At 39.1% G+C, this 17,688-nt stretch overlaps 1 protein-coding gene and 1 long non-coding RNA gene across 5 annotated transcripts in view; one reads left to right on the top strand and one right to left on the bottom strand.

Annotated features, from left to right (window-relative positions):
- Nucleotides 1-701, top strand: part of LOC106113744 (uncharacterized) — a 2,340-nt gene extending 1,639 nt beyond the window's left edge. Inside the window, exon 3 of the long non-coding RNA XR_001227679.1 lies at nt 534-701. This is a non-coding gene — a long non-coding RNA (uncharacterized LOC106113744). The remainder of the gene's footprint in view (nt 1-533) is intronic.
- A 102-nt stretch (nt 702-803) lies between these two features.
- ClC-c (chloride channel protein 3) lies at nt 804-15,975 on the bottom strand. Of its 4 annotated transcripts, none has more exons than XM_013306648.1 (17): nt 15,958-15,975; nt 13,497-13,575; nt 9,475-9,658; nt 7,748-7,777; nt 6,916-7,055; nt 6,617-6,820; nt 6,382-6,532; nt 6,108-6,266; nt 5,877-6,016; nt 5,620-5,802; nt 5,330-5,544; nt 5,031-5,239; nt 4,808-4,948; nt 4,512-4,722; nt 3,237-3,400; nt 2,541-2,781; nt 804-2,347 (listed from the first exon to the last, which is right to left on the bottom strand). In XM_013306648.1, the coding sequence occupies exons 2-17, from the start codon at nt 13,563-13,565 to the stop codon at nt 2,257-2,259; spliced, it is 2,532 nt and encodes an 843-aa protein (XP_013162102.1). In that variant the 5' UTR covers nt 13,566-13,575; nt 15,958-15,975; the 3' UTR covers nt 804-2,256. The 4 variants fall into 4 exon arrangements, with proteins under 4 accessions (XP_013162102.1, XP_013162100.1, XP_013162101.1 ...); XM_013306646.1 differs by lacking the exon at nt 15,958-15,975 and adding an exon at nt 15,686-15,930; XM_013306647.1 differs by lacking the exon at nt 15,958-15,975 and adding an exon at nt 13,824-14,000.
- Between the last annotated feature and the right edge of the window lie 1,713 nt (nt 15,976-17,688).

Below are 17,688 nucleotides of genomic sequence, written 5' to 3'. Positions count from 1 at the left end.
CTTTCGTTATCTGTAACGCTGAGGAAGAACGGTTTTGAGTCGCAACGGATGCGGCGCTATCCCATTCGTCTAATGCACATTTATATGTAGAGCATCACCATTTTCACGATGTGGTCAGCGGTTGGTAGCGACCGCAACGCGATTGTCTGCTGCTGGCGCGATACTTGTGTAGTCGTGGTGTTGTCAGCGTTCTCTCGCGATTCCTTAAAAACATCCTATGCAACAAACCGTACAGCTGTCATATGAGTGTATTACGGTTTTTTTAATAACGCTCTCGTTTTCTCATTACTTGGTGTGTTTAGAAGATAATTGATCAGTTATTTTGTTATATACATTAAATATGTATAATTGTATTGACCGTATATTTTGCACTTCTTTTAGCAAAATGTCCGTAAAGATGCGGTCGAGAGCAGAGATTCCTGCAGGCGACGTATGCGGCCGGCTGCAGGAATCTCCGCCATGGGTACGGACCGGACAGTAACCGGCCAGTCGTACTTGTTACCAATATTATAAAAGCGAATTTTTGTTCGAAGGTATCTCCAGAACGACTAAATCTCGATGTTTGGCATAGATGTAGAACAGAATCTGGAAAGGCTGTAAATGGCTATATACGTATATAAACATCTGGTAATGTTTATTTTTGAATTCCTTAAAAAATGTAAGCGCACAAACTGTACCATATTTATATAATGTACTTAATTAGAGTGTGGTAGCGGACACTTTCCACTGGATCTTTATGCGAACAGTTTGTGTTGCAATTTCTCATTTAATTAAATGAATATTCAATAAATATCCACATAATGTGCATTATAAAAACTTTATTGAATCGTATAAGTTCACAGGAGACTCCTCAGGCAGCGAGACGACGGCGACAGTGCATGGACATTGATTATAAATGAAAGCGATACAATAGATTTAATTTAACTTGATGTGCTGCCACTCGTTAAGAAATAATTATTATTGACATAAGACATACAAAACAGGCAACATTCAGTTATTTTAATAATGAATTTTATTGAGGATGTGACAGTAAATGTGTTTAAAAAACTGAATGTGGCATGTTTCACCTTCGCGTGCGTCATTCGTTGTGTGTTTGCATGATGACGTCGATGCATGCAATGTTACATTTTACAGCTGCTTTGTTTTACAAACACGTTATATAAAACTCATCATACAAAAATCATTATAACATGTAATAACTTTAATATCGCTCGAAAAACAATAATAATAACTTAATAAACAAATCAGGATATAAAAATGAAAACAACACAAGAATATATAAACTAGATCGTAATATCTTATTGACTATGTGATGAACGATTCATTGTCAAGCTGCTCCGGCTTGATGACTCCCTCCTCCTCCCCCTCCTGCTGCTGCTGCAGTGTTGTGTGTGTGTGTGTGTGCCTGTTTGTCGATAATGCATGTACACAAACAAGCCGGCCGCGATTTGATGGCTATTATTTTTTAAATGTAAATTGCGGTTAGTCGAATGGGATATTAGCTATTAATTATGGTATTTTAATTATCAACTAGTGTGGAGTAATAGATCATACAATGTAACAATGTATATGATAATTGTTTCCGAGACTGACATGTCAGTACATCGTCTACCAATATTACATTACAACAAGCTTTCTAACATTTCTATATATATATATACACATCATTATATATTTTATATATATATATTGAACCATTCAATAAATATATATGCAATAGTAAATTACATGAGGATAACACAAAAAATAAAACAGATCGTTTGTATAGAAAATCACACTTACAAAAATATAAATATATGAAATGAATGTACTGAATGAAATATAGACAAAATGAACATTTACATGATAATTTCCTTGTTGGTGTTCAGATTGCAGATCAGATAGACAATATTGATGACATGATGCCATGACCGTTCGCCTCAGCACAGCACATCACATCACAGCATCAGAGCGGACATCGCCTACCATCCAATAGGATGGATCCATCGCATGATATACACGTGTCAGTGTCATATAAATTTGTTATAAATATGTATGTGACTCGGTGCGTGTGTGTGTGTGTGTGTGACTCCGTCAGCTTGGTGGATAATGTTGTTACGGCTACATATTTATAAAGGCGATGTTTCATATAATATGTCTTTACATACAAACATACATACATATAATACATGGAGCTCTGTGATTTTATATAACACTTACTCCTTGTACACTCCGCTCTATATTCGCGCTAATTATAAAATTATATTTTACTTAAAACTAATTGAATAGAACAGAATTGGGATCTTCATTATCCATTTGCTTGACATGCCGCAACACATCCTTTTTGGTGATCACGCCCAGTAGACGTCTGGAAACGACAGTTTTCATCATTATTTCTCCCCAATTACGCAAATATACATAATTACTAACGTATAAACCCCGGGATCAATGTTAACATGTTAAAAATTATAAAATAAAATGTTCGTTGTAACGCAAGACGCGTGTGCGTGCAACAAGCAGTGTGGCCAAAGTGTTATGTTATGTAAGGCAGGGTAACGCACCCATTGTGCGTGACGAGCGTCTGCCGGAGGCCGAGCTTGCGGAACATATCCACGACCGTCTCCATTGGCGTCTGGTCGGTCACTGTGATGGGCGCCATGTCGAGGATGCGGTTGAGGGGCAGCGCGGGGGGAGCAGCGAGCGCTCCCGCCCCCGCCCCCGCACCGGTCAACGCCGCCGCTCCCCCGGCGAACATCACCACCGACTGGCCCGTGATGCCCTCTATGGTGCGCCGCGCGTTCGCTGCAGATTATATTCAACATTTGTACAAAATGTTTTTACAAAACTTGAAAATTAAACTGTTAAGAGCATTATATTTTTTGTTATACTTTTATCATTTTCCAGTAAACACTGCGATGTAAACATAGTCAACATAACATTCAAAGTTGATGTTGGCTTAATGCAGTCTTTCCCTAAGTGTGCGATAACGCCCCCTTGTGGGCGCTGCAGGTCTCAATTGCGGGTTATAGTAAAAATTTCCTTTAGAATTCTCCGTTAATATACATATATAGGTCACAATAATTAATTTCAAGTTATAGTGATTTTTACTTATGTGAAAATTTAGAGCGCTAAAAAATATTTATTCTTAAAGTGGGCAGTAGACAAAATAAGTTTGGGAACCACAGGCTTAATGTTATTAATTAATCAGAAAAAAGATTGCATCAAAACGCTAGGGAAATTAATAGTAGACTAATGACCGATGGCCAAGTTGAGGTCCCTGCGCAGCACGAAGCCGACCAGGTACTGCGACTCCTTGGACACCACCACTGGGTAGCCATTGTGCTCCGTCTCCTTGAGCAGGCTTTCCACGTCGTCCACAGTCATCGAGTCCTGCGTTATGACCGCCAGCGTCTCGTTACGTCTACAGACAAGTGAACAAACAAACAAACAATATCATATGCTCTTGTCCACAAAACAATAAATTATATTTAAATCAATACAAATAAGTACATAGTTATTTATTTATATTATACAAACACAATGATAGCATCAGCGTTTACATAATTATTATACATACAAATATTGCACGTATTGAGTACAAGTGTTCAAAAACATCCTTTACATACAACTTCATTACATAAAAACATATAGTATTGTATGTTTAGAGAGAACAAGATAACTCGATCGCAAAGCTATTGACGGCTCTTCATTTCTTGCGAGTCGCTGCGCAGAACACAATGCGAGGTTACTGCGCAGCAAGAGCTGCTCATCACGACTCGCCAAGTATTAGAAAAACACTGCTACATAATATGAAATATACTTGTAGCGTTTCATCTAAAACAAATCTTTTCAATGCCTTTTTTCTTTGACGGTTTATTATTTTTCATTACCACACTGTAACTTTTATTCTGTAACTAGTTTTCGCACGTGACACCGTCTGCGCGGTATAAAAAAATACAGTTTATAAGAAGCCTATGAGTTTTTCCAAACTATGTTCTACATTTATGGCAAATTTCAGCGAGACCCATGCAGCCGTTCTCGAGATACAATCTAACATCCATCCATACATTTACAACATTAGTAAGATGTACAAAAAAAGTTATAGATATCATAGTTGTCATTAAGTACTTTTAAAAAGGGATGTGAATTGCAAAGTTTGCTTAAAGCTGTGCATATTTGGTAGGAAATCGCACCCTTTTGAGAAGTCACAGGTGTTGAGCGTGGCCGGCGCAAACATTCACTCGATACAATGTCAGTGTAATATCGCCGCAACACTTAGACGCGACACCTTCTCATATCTCGCTCCACCATGTATGCAATAACTGAACAAATTATTTCTGTTTCTTGCACCATATCTTTGAGCGACCGAGGCAAGACTTTTGATGAAAGGTCGCCGATATAACGGGAAGTGGCATGGAGGCTTATTCCGCTTTTTTAATGATGGAGAAACGGCGACAGCGTTGTCCGCAACGATCGGTGTAATATCAAAAAGCGTGTCGGGCGTGTCGGATGTGCCAGCTACGAGGACTCACTTGGGTTGCATGACGTCCGCAGCGAGCGAGGTGTGCTGGAACTCGTCCTTGCTATCCAGGAAGGGGTAGCCGTTGAGCGCGATGTGGGCGTCGTAAATACCCTGGCGGCCGAGCGCGTCACCCACCCACTTGGAGGCCATAGCGGCGGCCATCAGCGGCACGATGTACCTCACCCCGCCCGTCAGCTCGAACATTATCACCACCAGCGACACTGCACAAGCACACGCGCACGATATCACTCGCACATTCGAGAGCTCTCCGTACAGTGGATTACATAGGAAATGCTTGGCGCGTACCGGTCATGCGGGTTACACCACCGAGCACCGCCGCCGCGCCCACCATGGCATACAGGCCCGGTGTTATGCAGTCGTCGCCCGTCGAGCACTCCCCGGAGAACAGCCAGATCTTTGGATAGTTATAAGCGAGCTGCTCCACGCCTGCACAGAAACGTCCGAGATCAAATGAAAAGAACCAACGATTATATACGAACGTATATATGTATGCGTGCGGCAGAGGTACCTATGCCGACAATGCGGCCGGCAATGGCGCCGAGCGCGAGGCTCGGGATGAACAGGCCGCAGGGCACCTTAATGCCGAACGTGAACACCGTCATCACGAGCTTCATCACCAGCGCCAGCATGAGCAGCCAGATGGCGCGGTGGACGCCCGGACCCGCCGCCGCCTTTTCGATGGCCGAGTTCACGTCAGTAAAGTTGCGGTTATAGTCGCTGAAACACACGGCATCAATCGCCGCTCACCATCAAGTATCCCGCACTCGTACTACAGTCACCACCACAGATTATAAAAGGATCGCTCACCACAGGGGATCGGAATTGGATATTCCGCACTGATTGAACAGCAAGTATATGAGCTGGCTGGTGTTCATGCGGGTGTAAGGGTTGGGATAGGCGACCACCGCCGTCACCAGCGTCACCACCAGCACCTCCGTCACCGGGTACTGGCCCAGCTTCGAGTGCTTGCGGTACCGGCACCAATAGATATTCGCTTTAATGAATATCGTCGCGATGCAACCCTACAATCAGGTATCATTATAACTATGTACTATTCTAAATATCAATATAATAGATTAGAAAAAAGATACGATTACCCCGATGATTCCAAGTCCAACGAAAGGTATGAGCTCGAAGAATATCCACGGCTTGTTGTATTCGACGAAGAACAGCACCGAGTGCTCGTTCCCGAACGGATTGATGGAGCGCAGAATGAACGCCGCTATTAAGGCGCAGAAGAACGACCGCCACAGCGTCTTCAGAGGAAAGTAATATGACACCTGCCAGAGAGCAGAGATGGATCAGCACTACCGTTGTGACGCCGGGAGCGATCAGGCTAAGGCGGAGAAGCTACCTCTTCCAGACTGAAGAGCACGCCGCCGATAGGCGCGCCGAAAGCTACCGACACGCCCGCCGCCGCCGCCGCCGACAGGATCTCTCGCTTCTTGGCCTCGTTGCGCCCATACTTAGGGAACAGATACGACAGGATGTTGCCTGAAAGAAATAAATTCGCACGATTAGATACGCCCTGGCGCCGGGAGCGAACGAACATCTCTTACTTTTTTGTAACCGAGCCTGAACCCACCTAGACAACTGGCGATGTGCACCATGGGCCCTTCCTTTCCCAGCGACAAGCCGGAGGATACGGACAAAATTAATCCAACAACTTTGATTATGAGGGTCCACTTCCCCAGGTAGCCGCGGATGATGAAACCGCTGAGGATCGTTTTTATTTCTGGTATTCCTGCGATAGGTGATCACATATATATGAATATATTTAAACTTCACTAAATATGTATTGAATAAGAAACGAAAGTGCGAGATCATTCGAGCGCGCACCCACGAGAGCGGGGACTCACCGGAGCCGCAGGCGTAGGGCGCGAACATGCGCACCAGGGAGGCGGAGAGCGCGGCGAACACGAGCGCCCAGATGATGTAGAACAGGTAGCCGATGATGTACGCGCCAGCGCCCTCGCGCGATTCCCCGAACACTTGCGGCCACGTCAGCCACTGCAACCGCATCACATTCATTGCAAAACTACATCCAAAACATATTCCAAAATGAAAACAAAGTGTTCAACCAAAACGGCTCACCTGTGAGCAATTGCCCTGATCAAAGGTCATCTCGTCGCTGGACCAACAGCACTGCTCTCTGTTGAACCAAAATGCTTGAGGGCAAATGCCAAACTTCAAGTCTGTCATCCAGGAGGCGCCTATGTCTATAACTCCGGCCACCACCCCTGTGCACACCCCCACCAGCAGCACACACACCCAGCCCGACCATGCATCGTGGGCACCCTACAAATTGTTAACATCTTTATCTAACATACCACTCTCTTATATGAACTATTACATAATTTAAATAAAAAACAACATGAGATAGTGTGACTTACCTTTATCAGATCCCATATTGAGTCCTGTCTCTTTTTAACAATATATCTATGCCTCATCCGATCTCTGGCAATATCTCGCTGCCAATCAATGGTGTGGAAGTCATCATATTGCCCAATACCGGGGATATCATCAGTGTCTCCTGCACTCAAAATGTATGTAATAATTAACAGAATATAAGCAATTACACAATTATTAGAATGATTTTAGAATTGACATTTACTGCTGAAAATATACATATATATTAACAAACTTAAACAGCATAAAAAATGACTGCACAATATGAACTTTATAGATACATTTTCTGCAATGCTGGCTGTTGTCTGCAATTGCAGTAAGATCTTATGAACATTCTTACAATTATTTCTAAAGTTGGGCCGCGCTAATCTGTCTAATTTTTATATTAAATGTTTTGTATACATGGCAACATGGCATAACAGGACCGGGCATTGTGGCAATTGATGGGGGAGGCCTACATCCAGCAGTGGACAAGTTTAAGCTGAGTATGATGATGATGATGAAACATGGCAAGGGCAATACTGTGAGCAAGAGAAATAACAGTTAAATCTAACATCACGTGACACTGTAACAATGGATTTTCTTTCAACAATACTCAAGCATTAGCGACGAGGCGACAGTAAAAACTAGTTCGATATAGAAACATTACAAGTGACAAATAGCTACATCACGTTAGAACATTTTGAAACCGATTTAAAAATTATGACCGATGAAAATCGATAGCGCTGTGGCGTTGTGATAACTCGTCTTTACATTTACTTATATCAACAAGTTCATGAGTATGCCTCGGGAAAGTAAATAATTTTAGTAACGTACCTTGCATTCCGGAGAATATAACTGGGTCCCCTGTAACAAAACAGAACAATCAATTTGCGAGTTTAACTCATACGTTGCCGTTGTCAAAGCAGTCTTCACACACGACGGTAACGGTTAAAACGTTATATTTTTACGCACTATTTCTGGACTTTACTATAAGAAAATATTCATTTCTTTAAAGCAAGTGAGATGTTAAATACAAATAAAGTCAATAATAAGAATAAAATATAGAGTATACATGGCGATGTAAGCAAAAGAAGACAAGCCGTGTCGGGCGTTAACTGTCAAAGTTAATGTGCAATGTTGCCATGCGCAAACTCATGTCACTCACTGATGTTATTATATACAGCTACCACAAAGAGTTTTTTTATTTGTATTAAAATTATCACGGTAGTTTAATTAACTTTATGGAGAAGGCCAAAAAGCAGCCCTTGTATCAAATTAATTCTTTCGGGGTTTCTCTAAAATTATCTTTCACGTGGACGAATTCAGAGACAACATGACTTTCTCAATTGTTTGAACCGTAATAGTGGCACTTAAAAAAAATATGAGATTTCTATAAAAAATCTTCTAAGTACTAACTATACTATAAACTCCATTCCCTCTCGGTCTCAATTTTTTTGATAAAACTTATCAATTTCATGAAAAAACGGAAAAAACAATTTTTGGGCTTGTAGATCGCGAAAGTATAAAAACAAAAAATACTTTTTTTATGGAAACTAAGTATATTGTACATCTTTTGAATTATGATAAAAAAAAATCAAAAGACACGCGTCAGCTGCAATAATAAAATTACATTGGATTTTACCTTCACCGACCAGGGGTTCTGTTTCTTCGGGATCCATTATTGCGTTTCCATTATCAAAACTATTGCCACTTTGTCATTTCATAAGTATACTGACATTTCTATAACATAGGATATATTATATCTAATCGATATAGAGACGATAAGGACATAATAGATATGGCTCTCGTCACACATTTCATTGAAAAACTTTAGCATGTATGCAATATATAAGTATAAGTTACTTCAGCTGATGATGGATGGGCAAGAGACGCGCTGGACGTAGGAAATAGTCATGGCTACATAATGTTTGGACGTGGACGGGGATTAGGTAAGCGGAGGAACTGTTTCGCTTTGCACTTGTCAGTAATAAAATATGCCAAGATCAATGATTATCAGCAGCAGCAGATTAATTATGTGTCATGGATGTGTAAGATTTGCCACGATAACTTATGTGATCATTGTTTTGCTTTTATATTGAACTTATTGTTAGTTACATACAGTATAAATTAGAAGGAAAACCGCTATAAGTTGTGGCCAGGCGACATAGTAAGCGAGACGCGACTGCAAGGCAAGCAGCATGGGGCACGGGGCATAGGGCATCCATCGACACTATATAATAGAACAGAGCGCCCTTACCGGTGGACGAATTGAGGAACTGAGCAAAGTATGCTTGAAAATAAACAAGAAATAACTATGTACATCAATTTCACTATAAACAAATGTAAACAAAATACACATCTTACTCTGTATTATAATACACAGATACAATTAATTGATATTAGCAAGTTTATAGGTACTCGTTAGTTTAATGCTTGCTTGAATGGGAAAACTCCTTCGCGATACGTAGCGTTGAGTATTTTTGCGATATTATTGATTGAATTAACGTAAATACTGTTCCAAATGAATGTAATTGATAAGTAATGAAAACACAATAACTCACAGTTGTTGATCGCGTCGGAGGGTCTCGCGGAGTTTTCGTACAGCTGAAAGGTGCCGTGGCTGGTGGGGGTGGCGGCCAGGGGCGCGGTCCGGGCTGCGGCGGCTTGTTGCAGGCCCGCCGTTATGTCCACGAGGTCCTCCTCGCCCACAGCTAAAATACCGCGACCGTTCGTATTCTTTCTACCCTGTCAACGCGTACGCTTATTATTAAACTGGCTTTAACATTGTCCATTTAACTGATGCTTATTCTCTTTGGTATAATGTCCTAAGAAAAATATAATCACGAACAACTTGTTGCAAATCAATTGCGTTAGCATTATTTTATTATTATTATATATAAGTCGCAGTGGTGAGCTACTAGCGGGCGTGTTGCGGTGCTTCCCGCAGCCGCGTCGCGTCGCACCTTCAATCCTATTACGGACATAGTACAAGTTCACTTCATTACGTCACTTAAAATATAAACACCGAAATTGCTATATATCAAAATAATAATTAGGTGTTTTATGTGTATAATATGTATGAACATTATTTACATTAAGTATATTGGTCGACCTTTACAAAACGTGTTGATATTGATAGTGATTTCAGTTCACTTGGTAATAATATAAATGTGTTATTCAGAGTGCAATATATAAGATATCGGAGAATATATTCAATCAACTATTATACAAAACTAACACCAACACTAACACCTAGAGGACACGGACAGATGTAAAGAAAAAGGATAGAAAAAAATTACACATTCAGTTTTTGTCAAATTCAGAACTAACCAAAGATCAATTAGAAGTATGTTATTTATTATTTGGGAACACAAAGACAATATATATATATATATATATATATATATATAATACTACATTGCTATTGCTACATATGTGTATTGGACAATTGAACTATTGAATTACATAGAGCAGGCCGAGTGACATGTACATGTACTTGTTGTATACATCTCTTCTCTTCAGATCGGTCAATTGGAAAAGTGCATCGAATTTGATAAATCACTCAATTCACGAGCGACAAGCGCTACACTTGTCCACGAATCAATTTAAGGTTATTTTCTTAACGCAATGCAAATATGTACATTTTTAAATGATTAATCTGATCGCAGCTATTTTACTGGTGAGGCAGTTTTTAATGTCATTTGTCTCTAATCGGGACAGACAAACACAAATTTGAACAATATATTATATTTCTATATCCTTTGGGGTCGTTATATTGGGTTCGACATGATAAACATTGACTAAGTTATATTTCTGTGTCTGAAATATCATTAAAAAATATCAAAGTATATTGAGGTGTGTGCGTGCCGGCCAATTGAGATTAATATTAATCTAGTAGTGAGCGGATGTGACACTAGTGCACAGGAACCGCCGAATGCCGACCTGTAAGTATTCGCACTTACACACAGCCGCTCCTCGTCTGACCTCAATCTATGCAATTCACATGCATTTCATTTGTATCATAGTTCGCAATCCTAGTCTGGGACGTGTGCGGCGGACGCGGTCTCCAACGGCCCGGAGCTACACAATGTCAACAATGGACTCGGTCAGCACAACGCTCTGCGCCTCGCCGTCGGTCGGCGATAGTGTCATTTGATCATCCTATCTCACGTACCGATTTAACGGTTTCTTCTGGAATGGACATGGAACAGGGAATCTAACGCTGCCAGCTCGTGTCTAAACCTAACTTTATTAAACAACGATATAACATGATAACAGCATTTTTAAATATAATATGAAAATGAAATAAATAAGATTGGCACTTCAAAATATATAAACTAGCTGTTGCTCACGACTTCGCACTTGTTCATTGTTTTCTTAACTATAACTATAACTGTAATTTGAATCAAATTAATTTGTGTTAATAAATTCAAAATGTTATGTTTAATTGTAGACCGCGTGAAGTTAGTGCCAGACATATGGCATACATACTAATTGCGCTGACCGGTGGACGTACATACGTCCCTCATAGTAGTCATGGCGAAAATGTTTGTCACAAGAGGTTACACACACAGCATGAGTTCTCCGTTGAAACGGAGGCGGGTAAGCGCGACGCTCACATAAAAAAGTACATATCAGGCATGTACCGCGGGGTTCTAAAATCAGAAAATCTGGGCTATGGGCTTCGGGTCCTCACACAGACGCTCTACACAATAATGATGCACCCACTCGACGCAGCGATGCAGCGAAATATCGCAACGCATAGCTTGTTTCAAAATATTCACGCTTTTACATTCCGTATTTTTTACCAACCCACATGATATAAGTAAAGTTTAGAATGCTGTCTCTCAAAACATATCAGAAATCAATATCGGTATTAGAGTAGGGATGAGTATAAAGATCATTGCTCTCTTCAGTTGTAACAAATGGAATATAATTTTATAAGAGAAGAGGACAAACGACCGGCGGGAACACCAAGGTGATCAATGACACCCATGGACATCTGCAACACCGGAGAAACTGCAGATTAGTTGCCGGCCTTTAAGAAAATGGTATGCTCGCTTCTTGAAGGTCCCTAAGTCGTATTGGTTTGGAAATACCGTTGTGGAACGCCAGCCATCCAGGTGGTGTGGATGGAACCTGGCGGTCATTCGCGACGTCCGATGACGGAACTCGGCGGCAGGAATCGTTCCAAACAGGACAGGAACTGATGAGTCGCTCTCCGATGAACTACTATCTGCTATTTAACATATGATTTAGTTGATAGCTTTCAGTCGACGACAAAACTAAAACATTACATCTCTCAACACCTTAGGGCAGCGACAAGACATTGTCTTTAAATAGGATAGTTGACAAAACATCGACAAATAGACATTCAACCCTAACCGATCTTTTAGAAAAAATAAGTGGAATAAATTAGGAGTGTAGCGAGTCCCTAGACTGGTAGACGAAGAGTTACGTTTTGGTCGCATCACCTGGTGAGAGAGACGCAAGACGAATGTACTTCTACCTATATGTTTGTTGATTTATCGCCTCTGGGCAATACACTAATCTTGTAACAACCGCTGTATCCAAATATTTAGTAATCATAAGATTGTGCGTACCCAGATAGCGGCGGCAAGTGCAGTCGACAGAGAGGCGACAGACAGCCCGAATATAATTATTTAAACAAAGGTGAGTTGTTGTTGTTATGCTAAGTAATAAATTTGTTTCGTTCGCGAAATTAAAGCATATTATATTGATGTTAAATCTTGTGTTATTTTTTATATGTGCATTATTTGTCATTGTTTACGTTTTAAAAATATAACATTTTGCGAATTTAATTAACTCAAAGTTAAAATTAACTAATTATATCTTTTGGGAGCTTTTATAATATATTTTTTGAAATAAATATTTTTTCACACTTTGTCGATACTCCTCAAGATTGTCTTGCACGCAGTAGTGATTTAAAATTTAAAATTGATGGCATTCGCTAGCTAATGACATACAGAGGGCGGAAAGAGGGCTGGCAGCAATCTAGAAAGATTATAACCCCGTGTAATGCAGGGGTTAGGCGGGTAGGGGGTAGTAGGGGGAGGAGGGGTGGTATTAAGCTTACATCGCTCGACTTAACATTGTCCACAAGCACATTGACACGTTCACGAGACACATTTCTTTTATATTCATAAGTTGTTAATAATTATCATATTCGCAAACATGATGTATTTTCGAAGCTGCTAATCATGAAAAACCGATTTTAATCAGTCTGTTGTTTGCTCCCGGCAATCCTCCGAACGGAGAGCTCGATTTTGACAAGACTTTTACTGGAAGGTAGCATATGTGAGCCGGGAATAACTTGGGTTGGGTTTTTTTTTATCTACGCTGAGGAAGTCGCGAGCATCACCTAGTTAGTGATACAATCACTAAGTGGCTAGTCTAGCTCAAGTTCGGGTACGTGTACAAGATCTTGAGAAATAAAGTGACAGATGATTTTCACTTTATACAACAATTTTAAAAATTACTTTAAAAAACAATCATACATCTTTTTGTTATATTGTGTAAAGTTATTTGAATTTGCATGCTTATATGTATATAATTATTTTACCTTTTTGTAAAGAGACTGGTAGGTTGTGGGCATGTTGCTCGCTGAAGATTTCAGCGGGAAACGCTCCATGTTGTCTTGTCTGTAACAATCGCAAAGTTAACATAACAGCGCTGAAGCCGTAACAAAGCTTTGTCCCGATCAAATTGCATTTTGTATATATTATAGCTATTAGGGTAGCATCTATTATCTATTATAATATAAGATATTAATTACACATACTATAAATATAAAATATGTCAATTAAAACTGATATGTTTAGTTTATAATTTTGAAATATACTTTCAAATAATGTAACAGATGTGGTAAAATACAATGCATGCAGTGTACCGGTGCGGGGAGAGGGTCGGAGGCACGCGACCGCCGAGCTGTGAGTTCTATCCGTCACTAAGGCAATAAGGCATCGGCATCGCCACTTGCCAATTGCGATTCATTCAATACATAATGCAGCAACAGCGAGCGAGCTCATCGCTCGGAGCTCGCAGCGCGCACCTCGTGGCTTGGGTCCTTACGATATTGCATGTGAAGTTATTTACACTGAATGTTAGGCATTTCTGGCATGGTGACATAGTCGGGCACAGCAAAAGTAAGTAACGTTTTGAACGATATATATCTTAGTATATTACTTAATTAATCATAGCTTAATTCTTTCAATGACAAGATCTTTATTATTTGTATGTATATACATAAACTAGTACTCGGTCGCGATTTCCTCAGCGCAGAATTAAAATTATAACAAACTTGCCTATTTATTCCTCCGTGCATCAGCTATCATCCCGTCAAAATCGGTCCAGCCGTTCCGGAGATTACCCGAAACACAGACAGATACACAGACAAAAATTTTAAAAGATTTTTTTTCGTCTTTAGAACACAAATAATGTATTGGAAATAGAATTTTTTCGATATTACGTACAGACATTTCTATGGTATCTTGTGTTATTTCAATTGTTTGTGAAAGTATTTAACACCATTAGATGTGCTGCAAATAGCCAAGTTAAAATTTGTTTATTTTAATTTTAGAATAAAATATAAACAAAATTAATGTAGCTTTAACTTTTGCTTTACTATGCTATCACTTTCAGTCGCAGATAAACACACTCAGGACTCTCTCACTCCTAAATAAAACACGACAATAACATAATTTTAAGGCAAACATTTTATTCATAGATCTGTGTATACAAGGAACTCATCTATACTAATATTATAAAACGGAAGAGTTTGTTTGTTTAAATGGGCTACACTCAGGACCTACTGGTCCGCATTGAAAAATTGTTTTTTTGTTGGATAGTCTATTCATAGAGAAGGGCTTTAGGCTATATAACATTACAATCCGCGCGGAAGGAGTCACGGGCGACAGCTAGTTTAAAAACAAGGCTAGGCCTCCAAATCTCTCATGACCCGCATAACCTACCTAACCTAACCAAATGACAGATATAATGAGTAAATATTCTTACTGTATATCAGCAGATCACATAGATAAAGTAATCTTTGAATTATATCATGTGGTTAGATTTTATAGTTTGGATTTATCTAATGACCCCTTTAGTTTTGTACTGAAGAAATAAATGGGTGATCAAAATTTACACAGTTTTAATATTTTTTGTGCAAAAACTTGTGGCATACAGGTGGGGCCACAAATAGATGTTTGTAATGCTCATCATTATTTCAAGCCATCATAAACAAACTTTCTTTTAGACTAAACATAAAGCACCACACACCACCATAGGGGTTAATCAAGATCATGCAAAACATTAAATCATGTGAGGGTAGGAGTTACATTGTAAGTGTTTGAGTGTGTTTTAAGGTATATGAATAAGACGCAACAAGTATGATCACAATTTACTGTTACTATTATACTGGATGTTGCTCTCATTTAATACAAGTGTACCATTTAAAGAATTTTATTTGTATGAACTAATTAGAAAGTTAAAAAAACTTTATAATAATAATCAGAAATTAGGTTGTACCAAAACATAATAAAGCTACAAATATTGTAGTAAACATAACCCTAAAAAAGTAACGCCCACAACTTTTGTATGTGAGTTAGCCATTTGTAAACAATTCTTGGAAAAAAGTAAATAAGAAGACTTTTTTATTTAAAATTTTCAACCAATTATGCAACCACATTTATGCAATGAATAATGGAAATTTACAAACGAAAGATAAAAACAAAAATACTAATACTCACAAACCTATTCAAGGATGCACATTTAAAAGCAAATTTGACATGAAAAAGAAATTAGCCACTTTTATAAGACTGACTTGCAAAGTAGATAAGGCACTGAGTTAACAGACGTAGTTAAACATTCTTTACTGAAATAAAACAAGTTTTCATCCGCAATCCGCCCGCAGTTTCCTTGCTGAATAGAAAGTTAATATTACTTTGACGGGCGATGGTGAGGGGAAAGACACACAGATTGTACAAAATCTACAGTAAAAATAAAAATAATGTCTAATGACTTACAAAATGACAACTGACAACCGTCACCTGTCAAGTGAGTGACAACATGTCAGTGTTACCAAGGCAAATTTTTTAAATTCGGTAGAACCTGTTAGAACTGACCTTGTCAAATATATGGATATGATAGCGATGTTGTTGGTTAGAACTAATAATATTCATAGAATTACCTGTCATGTTATATCGAAAGGCGTGTTTAAATCGGAATTCAGCAAAAAAAGGTCATATTCAAGCAGCGACATGACCATTTCTAATATTCTTATAGTCCAACAAAGATCTTATGGCAGTAGGCAGCAAGTGGGCAGTGCCAGTTATTTGACTTTAGAATGGCCGAGGAGTAGGTACAGCACCAAACTTAAAAGTTTGCTTTACGCGATTCCTTATCCCTTACTGATTGCATCTATTCTGTAATAGGAGAGCGAATAATGGCCCGCTGTAACGCGGAGGAGGCTGTGGGCACCGAAACATCAAATATCGGATCTTGTATTGTTTGTACAAAATTTAATATTATGAAATAAAAATTGTTCAGCAGTTGTTTATTCACTTTTTAATTTACTAAGGGGCTTTGTCGCAATGCTATCATATAGCCCGTAAGTCTTCCTTATTAATTAATAATAAGTCTAATCTACAATTACTTTTTATTTATATTTATAATAACATTAGCCGTCGTACGCGATACTGTCCGCAGATAATTAACCAAAACATAATCAGTCTTGACCCTATGTGTTCTCTCAGACAATGCAAAATATAATGGACATCTGTCGAGCCATTCTGTAGATACAACGCCTCCAAAAGTTTCTCCCACTTCAAACTAAAATAATTTTAGCGCAGACACTTCTTCTCCCCCTGCTTGACTATGCTGTTGTTGTTTTTCTAGATGCAAATGAAGACCTCCTTGATAAATTAGAAAGACTCCAAAATACGTGTATTCGTTTTATTTATAGCCTTCGGAAATACGATCATGTCTCGGAGTACCGCAAACAACTTAAGTGGCTGCCTATACGGTTACGAAGAGACCGTCACATCCTTTCTACCTTTTTCTCTATTCGATGCTGCCCCAACTCACCTAGATATCTTTGTGAACGTTTCAATTTCCCCGTGCCTGAAAACCAACCAGCCAGGTCTACCAAGGCCACTCTTTTAAAGCACACACTTCCTGACGCTATGCCAACTTTTATACTGTCCGTGCTGTTATGCTGTGGAAGTCTCTTCCGTCCGCTATTCGGGAAAGTACAACATACATACATACTGCCAGCCTTCGAAAGCAACATCCTGTATCACTGTTTTTATTTTTATTTAACTTAGGGTAGGCTCCGAGGCCCTCGGTGGGGACGTATAGTGAGCTGATGATGATGATATGTATCTATATTTATTATTATATATGTATGTATGTACCTATATGTTTGAACTGATGCATTAATCGATAGTACGTGGATGACCGAGCTTTGCTCGGTATTTGTTTTTTGGAAATTATATTTAAGTACGAATTACTAATAAAATATGAATAATATTTTTCGATCTTACCGATAGAAAAAGTTAAGTTTATATTTAAGTTGATTATCGATAAAACACGAATAAAATGATATTTTCTAAAAATGATTCCTAGCTAGATCGATTTATCGCCCCCGAAAGCCCCCATATACTAAATTTTATGAAAAATCGTTGGAGCCGATTCCGAGATCCCAATTATATATATATATGCAAGAATTGCTCATTTAAAGATATAAGATAAGATAA

Source organism: Papilio xuthus, unplaced genomic scaffold, assembly GCF_000836235.2.
Source record: "Papilio xuthus unplaced genomic scaffold, Pxut_1.1 DF828177.1, whole genome shotgun sequence".
Classification (NCBI taxonomy): domain Eukaryota; kingdom Metazoa; phylum Arthropoda; class Insecta; order Lepidoptera; family Papilionidae; genus Papilio; species Papilio xuthus.
Note: the sequence above shows the minus strand (reverse complement) of the source record. Positions and strands in the feature narration are given on the sequence as shown.

What these genes read in the sequence shown, in the direction of transcription:
- ClC-c (XM_013306648.1), bottom strand. Translation starts at nt 13,565, where the DNA reads ATGGAGCGTTTCCCGCTGAAATCTTCAGCGAGCAACATGCCCACAACC. An exon ending in TATATTCTCCGGAATGCAAG is followed by an intron (nt 7,056 to 7,747) that starts GTACGTTACTAA and finishes TTTTGAGTGCAG; the next exon opens with GAGACACTGATGATATCCCC. An exon ending in TTGGACTTGGAATCATCGGG is followed by an intron (nt 5,545 to 5,619) that starts GTAATCGTATCT and finishes ACCTGATTGTAG; the next exon opens with GGTTGCATCGCGACGATATT.